Genomic DNA, 16,627 nt, shown 5'->3' with positions numbered 1-16,627 from the left:
TAATTCAGTATTTGTTTTCTGCAAATTAAACTGTTGTTGTGAAAGTGTATTGAACAGATCAAATTATAAGTGCCATTGTTACACTGGTGAAGCATTGGTGATTGAAAAATGTTGTATCTAAGGATTACTTGTAAAAATATTTGCCGAAAGAATAGATGGTGACTCACGTAATGATTAGCTAGAAAAGTGCTTTTTGATTAAGTTCTAATGTGGCAATGGGATAATTGAGGACAGTTGCCTGGACCGAGGAGTGAAGGAGATAAGTTCATGAGGTATGATGCTGAAAGTGAAATTTTCATTGTATTGATTGGTATCATTGTTACTCTTCACCTTCCGTAAAGGTGTGCTGAACCAAATCTTGACTGTCCCTGTCCTAACCTGCAGCAAATCCTGTTTATCCTTTTATTATTTTCCTTTATCGCAGAATATCTTCTTCATCGGCTGAGCCAGAATTCATTCCTAATTGCCTTCTTGAATCCTACAGTCCACAGTGGGATTTATCCACTTATAATACTGTCAGGAAATGAGTTCCAGGGTTTTGACCCTGCGTCATTTGAAGGAACAGCGATATTGTTCCAAATCAGGATGGTGTGTGGCTTGGATGGAATTTTGTAGGTATTGGTGCTCTTGTACATCTACATGGATGGTCTCTATCTTGATAAAGAAGTACTGCCATTGTCCTTGTAGATGGTGAAGATTTTGTTGAGCGAGTTTCTGCAGTGCATCTTGTAGGTTGCCACTGTGCATCCTTCGTGAAGGGAATGAATGTTGAAAATAGCAGATTAGGTGTCAGTCAAGTGAGCTGCTTTGTAATGGATGATGTCAAGCTTGTTGTGTTGTTGGTGTAATACTTCTCCAAGTAAGCGGACAGTATTCTGTCACATTTGTGACTTTTGCCTTGGAAATAGCGAGCAGGCACTGGAGACAGGAGATGAGTTTCTAGCTACAGAATTCCCAACCTTTGTGCTGTTGTAGCCACAGTATTTATGTGGCTGTCCAGTTCAGTTCCTGGTCAGTGGTAATCCCACAATGTTGATTCTGGGGGCTTCAGCATTGGCATTATCGTGGATTATCAAGGGCACATAATTGGATTTATGCTTGGTTGAGATGATTCTTGTGTCCCACACATGTTACTTGCACTGTCCATTGTGCTTGTTTGCTGACTTGCTTTATTTCCTAATGTAGCTTATCTCAATTTTAAAATTCTCCACGTTATTCTGCATTTGTAACCCCTGTCTATTGTCTTACCTTTTAATGCACTGTCTCTTTCACCAAGCTTTTAGTCAGCTTCTCTAATAATCTATCTGACTTTGTTTGATCACTCTTAGGAGATGCTGTGTTTTAAAGCTGTTATGTAATGCAAGTGGAAGTTATAAATTAAAAGATGATTAACATTTTTACTACTTCATTTCAGAAGAGCTGTGGCCAGGAGTTAATGGTCCGGTCCCCAAGGTGAGTTGTAAAACTTTTGATTAAAAAGAACATTATAAAGTTGTGGTCATGTAATTTTTACAGCTATATTGTCCAAATAGTTTGATGATAAACATTGTATTATCTATTCATTACAAGGAAGATCTAGTTATATGATGCAAATAATTTGTCAATTTAGAATTACTTATTTTCACATTTAGTAAAATATTAGGTTGGAACGTCACTGCTAATATTCAACTTTATGTTGAATATTATGGACTGCTTCTAGATTTGCTCTGCCCATGAGTGGAAAACCTTTTCCATTCTACTGTTTCAAAAGGTTTCATAATTTTAACTGCTGTTAATTCACCCACTTGGCCACTGTTTTTAAGCGAATGGAAAAACTATCCCTTCATCCTTTCATTATAGGTTTAACCTCCCTATTTAAGTATCATGGTAAATACTAGTTGCACTCTCTTCACCACCTGTATATCCCTTTTTTTATAATGTTCTGACCAGAAAACTATGGTGCTCTCCATGTGTGGTCGAACCAAGAATAATATAAGTTTTTAGCATAACTTGCCTATTTTTATATATTTCCCTATAGCAATTAACCTTAGAACTGGTTTTGCTCCTGTTATTATCCTTGTTAATCTTTGTAAACTTTGAGTGATTTGTATATGTTTACTTCCAGATTTCTTTTCCTTTTATCTCCTTTTAGACTTTTCTTTTCTAAGTAATATGTAACCTTATTTTTCTTAAAATGTGGTGCCTCTGATTTTTTCTATGTTAAAATGCATTTGTCAATTGTGTACTTTTTTTCATGTGTTTATTAATTTCATCTTGTGATTTGTATATTTCCCTTCAGCATCAACTGTCTTTCTCAAATTGGCATTGTCTGCAAATTTGGAGTTTGTATTTTTGATTCCAAAGCCTGAAATGTTGTTTTAGAGGTTGTGAACGAGTAATTTCATCAGTAATCCTGGTTAGGCCTCAGTTTTTAACCTCTGCCACTCTGAAGCTATCTTTTACTCCTACTTTTATTTCATGTCTTTCGTTTAACCTTAGTAAGTTTGCAGATTATATTAAAAGTGGAGGTATAATGGATAGCGAAGGAGGTTACCTCAGTACAATGGGACCTTGATCAGATGGGCCAATGGGCCAAGAAGTGGCAATGGAGTTAAGTTTAGATAAATGTGAGGTGCTGCTGTTTGGAAAGGTAAATCGTGGCAGGGCATCCTGGGAGTGTTGCTGCTTGGATTGCAGGTTCACTGTTCCTTGAAAGTGGAGTCACAGGTAAATAGGATAGTAAAGAAGGTGTTTGGTATGCTTGCCTTTATTGGTCAACGCATTGAGTGTGGGAGTTGGGAGGTCATGTCGCCGCTGTACAGGACATTGGTTAGGCCACTTTTTAAATACCGCGTTCAATTCTGGTCTCCTGCTCTAGGAAAAATGTTGTTAAAATTGAGAGGGTACAGAAAAGATTTGCAGTGATGCCAGGGTTGGAGGGTTTGAGCTAGAGGGAGAGGCTGCATAAGCTGGGGCTCTTTTCCCTGGAGTATTGGAGACTGAGAGGTGACCTTTTATAGAGGTTTATACACTCATGAGGGGCATGGATAGGGTAAATAGGCAAGGTCTTTTCCCTGGGGCGGGCAAGTCCAAAACTAGAGGGCATAGATTTAAGGTGGGAGGGGAAAGATTTAAAAGGGACCTAAGGGACAACACTTTCAAGCAGAGGGTGGAGCGTGTGTGGAATGAGCTGCTAGAGGAAGTGGCGGAGGCTGGTACAGTTATAACATTTAAAAGGCATCTGGATTGTATATATGAATAGGAAGTGTTTAGAGGGACATGGATCAAATGCTGGCAAATGGGACTAGATTTACATAGGATATCTGGTTGGCATGGATGATTTGGACTGAATCGTCTATTTCTGTGCTGTACATCTCTATGGCTCTATGACTGTATGAACCATGCTTTCTGCCTCTTTCCCTGACTTTACATGCCCTGACCCTTTATTCATTAGTTGATAATGTGGTATCTTTTATTGAAACCTAGATAAATTACTTGCTTCTACATTATCCTTGTTTACTGTCTGTTCCGTCTTCAAAGAATTCAGTGAGGTTAGTTAGTGTTTCATGTGTCTGTGTTTTGTAACTTAGGCATCAGATGAGTCACCAGACAGGATTTCCATGTTTGACACCCCCATTTTTACAGAGGAATTCCTTGACCAGACCAAAGGTATTCTGATTCTATTTGATTTTTCCTGCTGTTTTGCAGTCTTGTGCAGTGGATAGATGGAATGCATGGTACAGTGTCAAGGCATAAAATGTTGAAAGTATTACTGCAATGCATCTTGTAGGCTGCCACTGTGCATCTTCAGTGAAGGGAATGAATGTTGAAAATGGTGGATGAGGTGCCAGTCAAGTGAGATGCTTTGTACTGGATGATGTCAAGCTTCTTGTGTTGTTGGTGTAATACTCCTTGAGGTGATCTCTGCTTTGGTGTCCGATCTAGATGCCAGTTTCCACTCTTGGTTGCCAGAAAGGGCAACTGACAGAACTTGGCAACAATAAGTGTTTGGAATAATTTACTGAAGAAGGAAATTAAGGCTAAAATTTGAACAATTTAAATCTGAATTAAGCATAATTTATAACACAACAGTTGAAGTCCTTAATCAAGTTGTTGTTATTAGACATTAAATAATTATATAAACATTAATTTTTCCCAACAATGTAAAATCAGAATATAAATGGACATTCAGAAAAATGTCTCAATTTGTATATGATGGATGAGGAAAGGATTGTGTGTTCTCTCAGTTGGGAATCATGATTATAACCACTTGCCGTGCTAATTAATACAATAAAGATTACTTAATTGAGCTACCTAACAGCTTAAACACAGAAGTCAGCTCCTTTCTTTTAAATTGGGCATAAAACCAAATTGCAGGGGGAAGTGGAGAGGAACAAACTTGTGGCACAGTGGTCGAGTCCCTTCCTCTTGGCCAGAAAGCCAGGGCTGAAGATCCCCTTGCACTGGAGATGTGTCATAATATGTCCAAACAGTTTAGTTGAAAATAACTAAACAAATCAAGGAAATCACACAGTTTGTTTGAGTAACAAAGTAAATGTAGCAAATAAAATCTGTAATCTCAAGTAATGGACCCTGCAACTTGAATGATCTTGCGTGTGTTATTTGGCAGTTGACTTTGATTATTCATGCTTTAATGGCCCTTTATTTTTGGTTTAAACTTTTAATTATTTTGATGTGAGCATTAACTAGTGAAGTTACATTTGAAGGAGCTGTACAATATTGACTTACATTCTTGGGGAAGAAAATTTTATATTGAAGTATTTAAACGACTTCAATAATTAATACCTCATTTCACCAATCCTCTCAGCTTGTCCCTAGATCAGCTGCAGGAAGTAAGGCTATAAATTCCCATGTGGTAAAATGTTCATGCAAGGTACTGAATGCAGTTGTACTATATCTTTATGTTGGTGATTGAGAAGATGAGTTACCTATTTGCAGCATGTATTTTTTTTTTCCTAGTTATGCTTATAGATCTCTTTCAGAGCAGCACAAGTTATCTATTTTGTTGGTCATTAGTGCGATTTTTGGACTGCACGGACATTCCTTGTGTGTTAGCTTCCAAACATTGATATCTGTATGATTGCTCCGTTTTTAGGTTAAATACATGTTCGATGCTTTTGGTTTTTGTATTTTTCAGAATTTTTCAAACAGTAAAATCTCAACACAACCTGGAAGAAATAACATCCACTCTGTCAAGGGACTGATCGCACTAATTAATTTGAGTGTTTGTTTGTGTTGCCACTGTACATTAACCTTTGGGAAATTGAATATGACTTTAATGCACCTTTTCCAATGAGGAAATTGTACTCTGACTACAATTGGCTTGTCACCTTTTTTAAACCAATATAAAATGTAAATTTAGCTGAGCTTTTGTTTCTCTTTTTAAGCTCGTGAATCAGAATTACGGAAGTTAAGAAAGTCAAATGTGGAATTTGAAGAGCAGAATGTTATCTTACAAAAACACATAGAGACTATGAATAATGCCAAAGAGAAACTTGAACAGGAGTTGGCACTGGAAGAGAGACAAACACTGACATTGCAGCATCAGCTACAGGCAGTACGCCAGGCCCTGACTGCCAGCTTTGCTTCAATTCCCATTCCAGGTGAGAATAGAAAATGGTTTAAAGAAAATAGTAATTGAATCATCCAAAACATTGTGCAGGTATAATTTTCAGGCCATTTTAAACAACTGGTGCAGTTCGTAGTGTACTTATGTATTGTAATTTCCTTGTCGTTTTCTGATGTGATTCCCATGGCCATTCAACTATTGTATTGTAATCACCAGTGATGAGTTCTGGTCATTACATTCTTTGAAGCTATTATTTTCCTATCTAACCAATGTCATACTCCAAGCGAAGGGAGACGGGTGATCCATTTTTCAGACCTCCGTCAGTTGTGTTTTGACTGTTTCAAAGGTGTGTAGACTCAGCTTAGTCACCACTCTCCTTCATGGTTCTCTTCTTTCTTAAGAAAATGTATCTTGCTATTTCCTACTGTGATATGGCCACAAGTAAAATCTGGCATCTGAACCCACATGTTGTATATTGCTTAATGGTGCTCCTTTAGTCCGGTAGTGGTTCTTTTATTAGTCTTTTAAGGAGAAACCTAGAATTTTTAGATGGTATTTTTGACAGTGGGTCTCCATTTTAGTACTTTATTTGGACCATAGAACAAAATTACCACCGGCATTAATATTCTAATAATCAGATCAAATTGGATATTCATTGTGGTGAACTGCTTAAATTAAAGTTAAATTTTTGCTGTGTAAACAATATTGGAGCTCAACCATATAAAATCTTTTCCATCCACGTTGTAGATGGACAACATGTTGTGTCACACAGTATTTATTTCCATTATTTAAATAGCTTCATAGCTATTGGTCTTGAGTGTAGAAAGTGTACTTTGGTGGAAACCAATATGTTCTGGTAACTGAGATAACAAGGTGTGGGGCTGGATGAACACAGCAGGCCAAGCAGCATCCGAGGAGCAGGAAAGCTGACGTTTCGGGCCTAGACCCTTCTTCAGAAATGTTCTGGTAACTGCCTGTTTTCCAAATTTATAAAACTGCTGAGGAGTAACTTTGAAAACAAAGTGGCTTCTCCTTGGGGCTTTAGTGTTCTTTTCAATTGTGTGTATAATCAATACTGGTACATTTAGGGAGCCGATTGACATTAGGCAGCTTTATGGTCACGTGAGAAGATGGGTTCATCTGTTGACCCTTATGCATATGATTGTGCTTTAGCGCATGAAACACAACGAAGAGAAGCAGACCTGGCAAGTTAAAACAGCTGGGGAAGGGAGAGTAGCTTTAGACTGAGAAACAGCATCGAGAAAGGTGGACCTGGTGTTAAAACAATAGAGAAGGGAAAGGAGCTGCTGGAGAGGAGCTCACCATAGTGTGAAATAAACAGTAACATCATAGGAAAACCCTAAGTTCATTGCTTGCTTAAGGAACTCCAACTCCGAATTGATGAACTAAAGTGTGAGCTTTGGCTACTACAACACATGTAACTACCTTGAATTTGGCCAGTGGTCAGGGACAGGAGGGTGTGACTGAGTGAGGCAGGTAGAGGGATGCAGCAGGTAGTGTTGCAGGAGCCTGCACTCTTGTCCTTATCCAACAGGTTTACAATCTTTTTTTTTTTCTTGTGTGGATGAGAGTGGGGTTTATAGGTAAGATGAGTAAACTGACTGTAGCACAGTTGTACAGGGCACCATCAACTGGGAGAAGAAAAGAGAAATGTAGTGGTAATCTTGGATAGTACAGTTAGTGGCATAGACTGTTCTCTGTGGCCAGATGGAGAGTCCCAAATGCTATGTTGTCTACCTGGTGCCTGCTTCCAGGATGTCTCGTTTGGGCTGCAGAGGAGCTTGGAATGGGAGGGGAAAGATCCAGTTGTAGTGGCCCACGTAGGTACCAACAATATAGGTAGAACAAGGAAAGGGGTTTTGCTGAGTGAATATGAGCAGCTGGGGGCTAAATTAAAAGCAGAATCAAAAAATGGTAAGTTCCAGATTACTACCTGAGCCATGGGCTAATTGGCACAGAGTCAATAAGATTAAAGATTTAAATGTGTGGCTGAAACATTGGTGTGGGAGAAATGGGTTTGAATTCATAGGACATTGGGACCAGTACTAGGGAAGGAGGAAGCTGTTTCAATGGGATGGGCTCCACCTTAATCATGCTGGGACCAGAGTCCTGGCAAATGACATAACAAAGACTGTAGATAGGGCTATAAATTAAATACTAGAGGTGGGGGTTCAGTTTCAGGAAAATTAGAAAATCAAATGTTCAAGGAGAAGGTAGGAGCGCAGGTTAGCGATGAGGCTGGTTGTTACCAGAAAATAAAAGGAATGAACTGAATCTGTGAATGTCATCTCGCACCAAAGGATCATAAGGGAGTAGGAAAATGTGATAATAAAACAAACTTAAAGGCTTTGTATCAGAATAAAATGAAATGAGTTAATGGTGCAAATAGACACACGGGCATGATTTGATGGCAGTTACTGAGACATGATTATGACACAGCAGGTTTGGGAATTGACTATCCAAGGGTACTTGGTGTTTCAGAAGGATAGGCAGCAAGAAAAAGGAGTGGTGTAGGTTTGTTAATAAAGGAAGACCTCAGCGCTGTAGTGAGAAATGATATAGGCACTGGAGATCAAGACATAGAATCAATCCAGATACAAGTAAGATAAAGCAAGGGAAAGTTGTATTCTATAGTTTCTCAGTGGGGCATAGTATAAACCAGGAAATATTGGGGACTTGTAAAAAAAAGTATGGCAATAATCGTGAGTGGTTATTAATATGCATATAGGTGAGTTAAGCAGATTGACAAGGATATCCTTGAGAGAGAGTTAACTGAATGATTAGAGATTTGTTTCTTGGAGCAATACTTTGGGGAACCAACCAGAGAGCAGCCTGTTGTAGATTTTAGTTTTGTTATGAGGTGGCATTAAATAATGATCTCTTCATAGTAAAGGGTCCTCTGGGGAGAAGTGGTCATTAGCATGCTAGAATTTCTAATTCAGTTTGAAGATGAGAAACTGGAGACCCACATGAGTGTTCTGGAGTTAACAAAGGTATTTCTGTAGGCATGAGGACAGATTTGGCCCGAGTGGACTGAGCAATAAGGTAGGGCAGTTGATGAACAGTGACAGATGTTTAAGCAGATACTCAATTCCTCCAATCCAAATATATTTGAGAGGAAGAAAGGTTACAGAAGAGGCACAAAACATTCATGGTCAAGCAAGGAAATTAAAGATAGCATAAAGACAAAAAAGAATGAAAGGAGATGTATTTGAGTATATAAGATGCTGAATAGGAGTGACATAGAGAGGACAATGTAGAATGAGAGGTCGTAATTCAGCCTTTGAAAACAATGAGGGAAATTACTTCTCTCAAAGGGTCGTGAATCTGTGGAAATCACTACCCCAATGTGGTACATGCTGGCACTTTGAATAAATTTAAGGAGGAGACAGACAGATTTTTAATTTAGTAATGGGTTGAAGGTTCTGGAGAGTGGACAGGACAGTGGAGGTGAGGCTGAGATGAGATCAACTATGATCATATTGAATTGCAGAACAGATTTGAGGGGCTGAATTGCCTACGTCTGTTCCTCGTTCTTATGAGCATCATAAATCCTGTAACTCCCCCAACAGTAGCCACTTAATTTTCTGGGAACATGATAAACATTCAATTTAAAAATAACTTAACAACCCAGGGTCAATTTAGGAAAGCTAAAAGTCTGAAAAACCTTTTTCCTCACAAATAGCCAGCAAGAGATCAAAAGAATCCTGGGGGACCATTCGAGCATGAAGCATATCTGCTAGTATCCCAGCTGCGTTTTGTGCCACTCACTTTTACATGCTTGTAACAAATCTGCACTCTGTGTGATCCAGAAACCAGTTCCAAATTCTGTGGCCATCTTAGAAAAACATAGCATCTGACCTAGTTCCGTATCAGTGCAACTTCTGTGCAAGACTCTCCATTCTTCCCTACTCTATTTATTACAAATTATCAGTCAGATGGTCAGTCTCCTTTTTTATTATTTTAAACATATTGATAAAGGTCTACTTTCGTCTCGTGTAAAAGAAAACATATATATTGCAGGAATTTGCTTATCCAACCCATGACCTAACTTGCAATCACGCAGATTTTTATCATGGAATCCCTACAGTGTGGAAACAGGCCCTTCAGCCCAACAAGTCCATGCTGGCACTTCAAAGAGCATCCCACCCAGACCCACCCCACTACTCTTTCCCTCTAAACCTTCATTCCCATGGCTAACACACCTAATCTACACATCCATGAACACTACGGGCAATTTAGCATGGCCAGTCCACCTAACCTGCACATCTTTGGACTGTGGGAGGAAACCGGAGCACCTGGCGGAAACCCACACAGACACCAGGAGAATGTGCAAACTCCAAACAGACAGTCGCCTGAGGGTGGCATCGAACCTGGGTCCCTGGTGTTGTGAGGCAGCAGTACTAACCACTGAGCCACTGTGCCACCCACAACTCTATTCAGTAGTGTCTTGTCTCTGTGATTTAGTGTTCACTGGAATTTTGGCAAAGTATATTGCCAGTAGTGTAAATTGATTTTGTATTTCTGCTCAAATTTTATTTTAGATGACATTGCACTCATCATTCAGATTTAGTTTCATCAACAATGCCTAGATTTTCTGACAAGATGTGGAAATTTCCATCCTGTTTGGACAAAAAAAAACTCTTCTCTTAACAGGAGTTCTCCCTGAAAATTTTCTGGCTAGTAGCATTCTCACCTAAATCAGTGAGACAATTCTAGGTGGTCACAATGACAAGAGCAATGACAACATGCCTCCATTGCTAATGACACCTCCTTTTTTCAGTTGTATTCATAGAGTGATACAGCTGTACAGCATGGAAACAGATCCTTCAGTCCATCTCATCCACGCTGACCAGTTATCCTAAATTAATCGGAGCACATTTTAGTCCTCCTATACCTGGGTAATTATTAAACTGAACACTGACTCAAACCTGTAGGTTTAAGGTGAGAGGGAAAAGATTTAAAACGGACCTAAGGAGCAACTTTTTCCACATAGAAGGTAGTGCGTATATGGAATGAGCTGCCAGAGGATGTGGTGGAGGCTGGTACAATTGCAACATTTAAAAGACATCTGAGTGGGTATATGAATAAAACGGGTTTAGAGGGATTTGGGCCAAATGCTGGCAAATGGGGCTAGAATAATTTCAGATATCTGGTCAGCATGGACAAGTTGGACCAAAGAGTCTGTTTCCATGCTGTACAGGTGTGACTCACCAGCCATCTTTTGACCCAATACCTCACCTTTGCCTCGGACATGATTTCACCCTGGCCAGATGCATCTCCAAAGCTCCCCTGTATTTCCCTCAACCCAGCCTCCCGCTTACCCTAAATCATCCACAACTTGACAACCTCATCCCTCCCTCACCAGCCTGGCAGCCCAACTGCAAACTTATCTTAAACACTTAATTTCTCTGAGTACGTTTCAAAATGGCAATGGGATCTTTCAGTCACCTGATTTTGTCATTTATATAAATGATTTGGATGTGAATATAGGAGGAATGGTTAGTAAGTTTGCAGAAGACACCAAATTTGGTGGTGTAGTCAACAGTGAAGAAGGTTATCTAAAGGGGCAACAGGATCTTGATCAGATGGGCCGAGGAGTGGCAGATGGAGTATAAGTTTACGTAAATGTGAGGTGTTTCAATTTTTCGATCTTTCACTAAGAAACAAATCTGGAAGTGATGCCACCCACCCCAGCAAATTGAGACACACAAATGGCAAGTGGGACAGAACACAGATACTGCACCGGAGGTGCACTGATGATGTTACTTAGTATGGTGATGAAACGTCTGCAAATAAACTTACCAGTTCGGTGAGCAAGTCAACAATCGCAAGACAACCTTCTTGTTGGAAAATCTGGACCAGTATTGCAGATTTTATGTCATTTCATTCCTGATATTTGCTAGTATTAAACATGAAACTTTTTTTAAAAATAAAAAGCAATATGTGTTCTATGACATCAGTGCATTTTTGTGATACCTGTCCAAATTTGTTACTGTTTTCATCCAATACAGTCTTTCTTTTTGCTCCTAGGTACTGGAGAAACACCAACAGAAGGAACGCTTGATACATACATGGCCAAACTCCACAATATCATTGGGAGCAGTCCCATAGAATATGAAAAACTAGTTGGAAGGGTGCAGGAGATCATCAACCAGCTAGATAGGTAAGGTTTGACAAATAACTGGACACACCAAGGAAAATTGCTTGTTTTGAATGCAATTCTTCAGTGATATTGAGGTTAGCTCATAGTTAAATTTCAATTTTAATATTTGCTATATTAATTTATAGTCACAAGAATCTGTTAGGACATGATGTTTGACCTCCCTTCAGGATAGGAAGGGAATGACCATCCCAAGTTCCCATCCTTTTTTGCTATATTGCAACACCATCTAGAAGTTTACGTTTGTACATCTCAAAAAAGAACAGAAATGGGTTTGGTTATTGTCGCCCATATGGGTGATTTGCCTCGTAACATTTAAATTGTTATGTTAGCTCAGCCCTGTGTTTCTAATTTACTGTAAATACTTTGTTTCTGTTTAATTAAAATTATACAAATAAATCCAACCACTAGCTGTAATCTAAATTGTGCAGGTTAACAACATTGTATTTTCCAACCAAGTTGGTTGACCTGTGGAAAACAGAATGTGCAATGTCCTGTGCAAAATAACTCTGTAAAAGAATATATTGTTATGTTGGTATCGCAATATTTCTGTTTATGCCACATATAGGGGTATAAGTTTTGGGCTATGAGTCAACTGGTCTGCCAGACTGTATATAAATTTTAAATCCTTATTATAGAAATTGATGTGTTATTCAAAACTGTAAGCAATCTCATGGTATTTTTTGTCTTTTGTACTCTTTTAATTCTTCTGACGGTTTGTATGGCATTTTGGATCATTTCCAACCTGTAGTGAATCTAATGTCCTATTTATACACATGCACGTGTGTGGTTACATTCTTTTACCACATGATATTTTTTAAGTGATCTGTGAGAATTTGCATTCCAGCAAAATATAGCACTTGTTGATTCTTAATGACTTCTCAGTTGCGATTTTTGTCTTTCAATTCAATACTTGAACCCTGATCTGGGAATGTCACTTTTTTTTTATTTCCTGTTCCATTAGAAAGTCTGCCACCACATTGAGCCCAATCATATCATACTTGAGATGTGTTATGTGTATATACTAACACACTTTTAAATGTTGTCTATGCACACTTTTTAGGTAACTTTTTCTTTCCATTTTTAATTTGTCTCCCCATGTTGGTACAAGCCATCTTAGCTAAATTTGTCAGCCTGTAATTACAGTCTCAGCGGAGATGTTGCCTTCCTGCCATTGGTAGGTGGATGTCATTGCAGCATGACAAGTTTAAATATGTAGTTTCTATTTTAATTGTGGACATTAGACACAGTAAAGAAAAATAACATTATAACTTTATAATGGGTGCATGCCCTTATTTCCGCAAGACTTCATTTGGTTTAGCTCCTCTTATTTGCAATTCCACTCGGGTCCATTAATAATGTACACTAAATTTTGTATATCGCTTGCACAGTCTGCAGTACTTTGCTCATTACAAATTGATAATACTAGTTAGAAAACAGGATATACTTTGGTTCACCATGAGTGGCATTTTGAAGTATTGAAATCCTTGCACACAAACTCTTCCTCTTTCATAATGCAGTATTTCCTGTAGTCTGGTATTTTCATCATACTTAAATTAAAAATGTCACCTTGAAACCACACAGCTCACAATTTTGCTTCATTAGCTGTAAAGCACTGTGGGATCCTGAGAAGGTGAAAAGCACAATGTTTGTTTTCTTTTCCTTCCTAAACTGGGTAACGCTCTGCTTTATAGTTCTATTTACATGAGGCTCTGTTGAGCAACAGTAACATTTTTGGAATCGCTTCTTGGCCCTTTGCTGACATCCTGCATGTTTCCATCCGTAGGCGGTTCTGCTACTTTTGCCAATAATTTATCATCAGCTTCACTGTTTCTTCCTTTTTCCATCTTTATTATCATAATTCCTCACCACCAAAGCAATTCCTTCCTGAACTATAACTTCTCCTTTTTATTCACCCAACTGTAGACATTTCCATCAGTTTTCAAGGCAATTTACTACTGGCACATTATACGTCAACATTCTGCCTTCTGGCGAACTTTCATACACTCACTACAATGAACAAAATCATCTGCTCAGCACAAAAACTGACACTTGTAGGAGCACAGATGTAGTAGTTATAGAATTGCATGTGAGAAAATCCCATAAAAATTCTAAATTGTTTAAACACTCATGTATGTATTTATTTATTTATTTACACACTCTCTCTCACACGCGCGCACACACACAGCATTGTAGAATTACATTAGCAATCTCGCACTCAAAGGCTAGACAGTGATGCTGGTGATGAAAAAAATCACCGTGTAGTTAGAGGTAATGGTCTGAAATTGGCATAAGTAGTGGAATCCTGACTGCATATCTAATCTTGACGTAATTGCTGACACTTGCAATTTAATGTGGAAAATTGCTTGCAGGTACTCAACAACTCTCTTAAAATAGAAATCTGAAATGTTTTGGAATTTTAATTAAATTCAAATTGATGACATTGATATTTAATTCATAGAATTCAAATCAACTGTAAAATAGATATAAATTGTTTAGTTTTTTTGAAATTTGATTTGTGATTTTTATGTTCTTAAATTTTTGCCTTTCAGTGATAAGTTATGAAGATGGGAAGAAATGTTTGTAAAAATGCAAAATAACCATATCCATGGTATTGCATCAGAGGCGGGCCGCAATTTGTTGGATTTTTAAAAATAGCTAGTTTCCACCAGAGACTGTTGATAAATTATGTAAAATGTTAATATTTTAGTCTCCTTATGACTGTTGCACATATTTGATCTACTGGTTTTGATAATCCTAAAATCTAATGGGATATTTCTGATTTGAAAGGTCTTGCTCCGTCTTGCATGCATGTTCATAATGTTTGAATACCTTTAATATACGCTAAACTAGTATATGAATTGAATTATGTGCAAAGACAGAGACCTCAAGCTATCACAGCCAGGAGGTTCTACATATAAAATGAATTATTTTCTGTCTGATTGCTAAATAGTTGCTGGTATTTTGTACAACCGAAAGCTTGAGCGTTACATTTTTACTTGATGCAGTAATGATCTTACTGTTTGTTTATCTTTTAGTAATGTTTTCAAACACTATTTTTTTAAAAAATGCATTTATTTTCCAGTGCAAAAATCGCTAGACAAAAAATGTCAGCAACCATTTATAGTATTTTACACCAATATAAATAATATATTCTGGACGATAACATAAAATGAAAGTATTGGATTGTATGAATTTGTTCGGAATCTGAGATACGGTCAGGAGTTTGAAATTCTATTGCATTTTATTAGTTAAGATTACATCCCATAGAATGTAAGGGAATGTGTATAGTACAAGACCTGGGGAACATGTCTTCTCGAGCAAACAATTCCACTATAGAATTTCTTTATTGCACTTGGTATGAAAATGCTGCAGCTCTTTTTTTTTAAGTTACTTACACATAGGTTGTAAATTGTAAACATTTCTGTGCTCTGTACTAATCAAAATTGATCCAGTTAATATCTGCAATATATACATTTTGATTACATTAATTCAGTAAATTATTTGAGGTGACATTAGAATATTGACAATGAATTCATGATAGATGAATAGAATTATTTTTCATGTATTCATGTTTTCATGACTTTTACTGGTGGTTGAAATTTGTGAAACAGAGCTATGCTAGTGAAGTCTTATTGAATACTGCTGTTCATATAAACCTAATAAGAATTGTATGGTAAAATCAGTGTACTCAAATAAATATATTCGCATTACATCTGTTCTCATTTACTTTAAAATGGCCACTTTTCCTTATTCTTTCTGAACACACTCAACCTAATCAGCAATATTATTAAGTCAAGTCACTGCTGACACTGGGATAAATATAGAAACAGAAGTAAGCATGTACTTTGCCTCGTGTGTCATTATACATACGGTAAACCTTTGAAGTTAAAAACTACTAACTATAAATTAGGTGATCTAGTGCTATTCATTCTTGTGATATATTTATATTTATGTAAAATAAACACTGAACTGTGCTATAAGATCATTTGCGAGCACCTTTTTCATTTTCATAACACCTTGACAAATATATACTGACATCCTATATCAGTGGTAAGAATAATGTTTTGTGTGCTCTGTATTGTAAAGTAATCTTAACTATAGGAAAGGAAGATCACATACTAAAGCAAGTCATCTTGCTGCTTTCACTGCTTTTTAATCTGGGTTAAATTCTGGTGCTTGGATATTGGTGAACAATGAAAAATGTGAGAACTGTCTGTCTTGACACCTTGGGTACTTTCAGTAAGTTAAGCAAGGGAGGTCAGTTAAATGTGTTAAAAGAGCATGCTATTTGCCATGGAAATGTCTGGTTTTAGATGTAATTGTTAATTTAGTTCTTGATGTTGCAAGAGTTATAGGAATGACTTTCTTGGAGTGTTTCTTTTTGTCTCTTTGTAAAAGGGATGAAAATTCCTAAGACTTTTTTTAAAAGAAACCTTTTCTACTCATTTGGTTCTGTGACTTCCACTATTTCAGTAGCCTCTTTTTTTTCTTTTGGAAGCTGTTGCTTTCTAGGATGCAGACAGAGGTGATAACCTAGCATTCAGGAACTCTTTCGCAGTTTCTAATGTGGTAACATTCCAACCAGTTATTGCCCTCCAACCAGCATTCTGTCTGAGATCAATTCAACACTCAGAGGGTGCTGCTTAATTTCAACGACTAAAATCAAAGTGGGTAGAATGGGAGCACTGCAAGGAATAGAATCATGTACAGGTTCAAACTTCTTTTGTTATTGATTTTATTTTTAAAAGGAAAATCATAACTTTTATAACTAATGCCACATTAAGGGGAAGCCCCTCCAGTTAACAGATCAGGGAGATAAGGATGGAAGGAGATGCACGTGGTGCATTACTGCTAATGTAAATCAGTTGGAC

At 37.6% G+C, this 16,627-nt stretch overlaps 1 protein-coding gene across 1 annotated transcript; it reads left to right on the top strand.

Moving 5' to 3' along the window:
- Positions 1-1,349: 1,349 nt before the first annotated feature.
- LOC109931110 (SWI/SNF-related matrix-associated actin-dependent regulator of chromatin subfamily E member 1-related) lies at positions 1,350-15,741 on the top strand. Its single transcript, XM_020530443.2, has 5 exons — positions 1,350-1,452; positions 3,570-3,648; positions 5,388-5,603; positions 11,624-11,756; positions 14,306-15,741. Exons 2-5 carry the CDS (start codon positions 3,600-3,602, stop codon positions 14,316-14,318), a joined length of 411 nt encoding a protein of 136 aa, XP_020386032.2. The 5' UTR covers positions 1,350-1,452; positions 3,570-3,599; the 3' UTR covers positions 14,319-15,741.
- The last annotated feature ends 886 nt before the right edge of the window (positions 15,742-16,627 follow it).

This window comes from Rhincodon typus, chromosome 29 (genome assembly GCF_021869965.1).
Source record: "Rhincodon typus isolate 14 chromosome 29, sRhiTyp1.1, whole genome shotgun sequence".
In the NCBI taxonomy this organism is placed as follows: domain Eukaryota; kingdom Metazoa; phylum Chordata; class Chondrichthyes; order Orectolobiformes; family Rhincodontidae; genus Rhincodon; species Rhincodon typus.
This window is presented reverse-complemented; position numbering and strand designations above follow the sequence as displayed.

What these genes read in the sequence shown, in the direction of transcription:
- LOC109931110 (XM_020530443.2), top strand. Translation starts at nt 3,600, where the DNA reads ATGTTTGACACCCCCATTTTTACAGAGGAATTCCTTGACCAGACCAAA. An exon ending in ATTCCTTGACCAGACCAAAG is followed by an intron (nt 3,649 to 5,387) that starts GTATTCTGATTC and finishes TCTCTTTTTAAG; the next exon opens with CTCGTGAATCAGAATTACGG. An exon ending in TGCTTCAATTCCCATTCCAG is followed by an intron (nt 5,604 to 11,623) that starts GTGAGAATAGAA and finishes TTTTGCTCCTAG; the next exon opens with GTACTGGAGAAACACCAACA.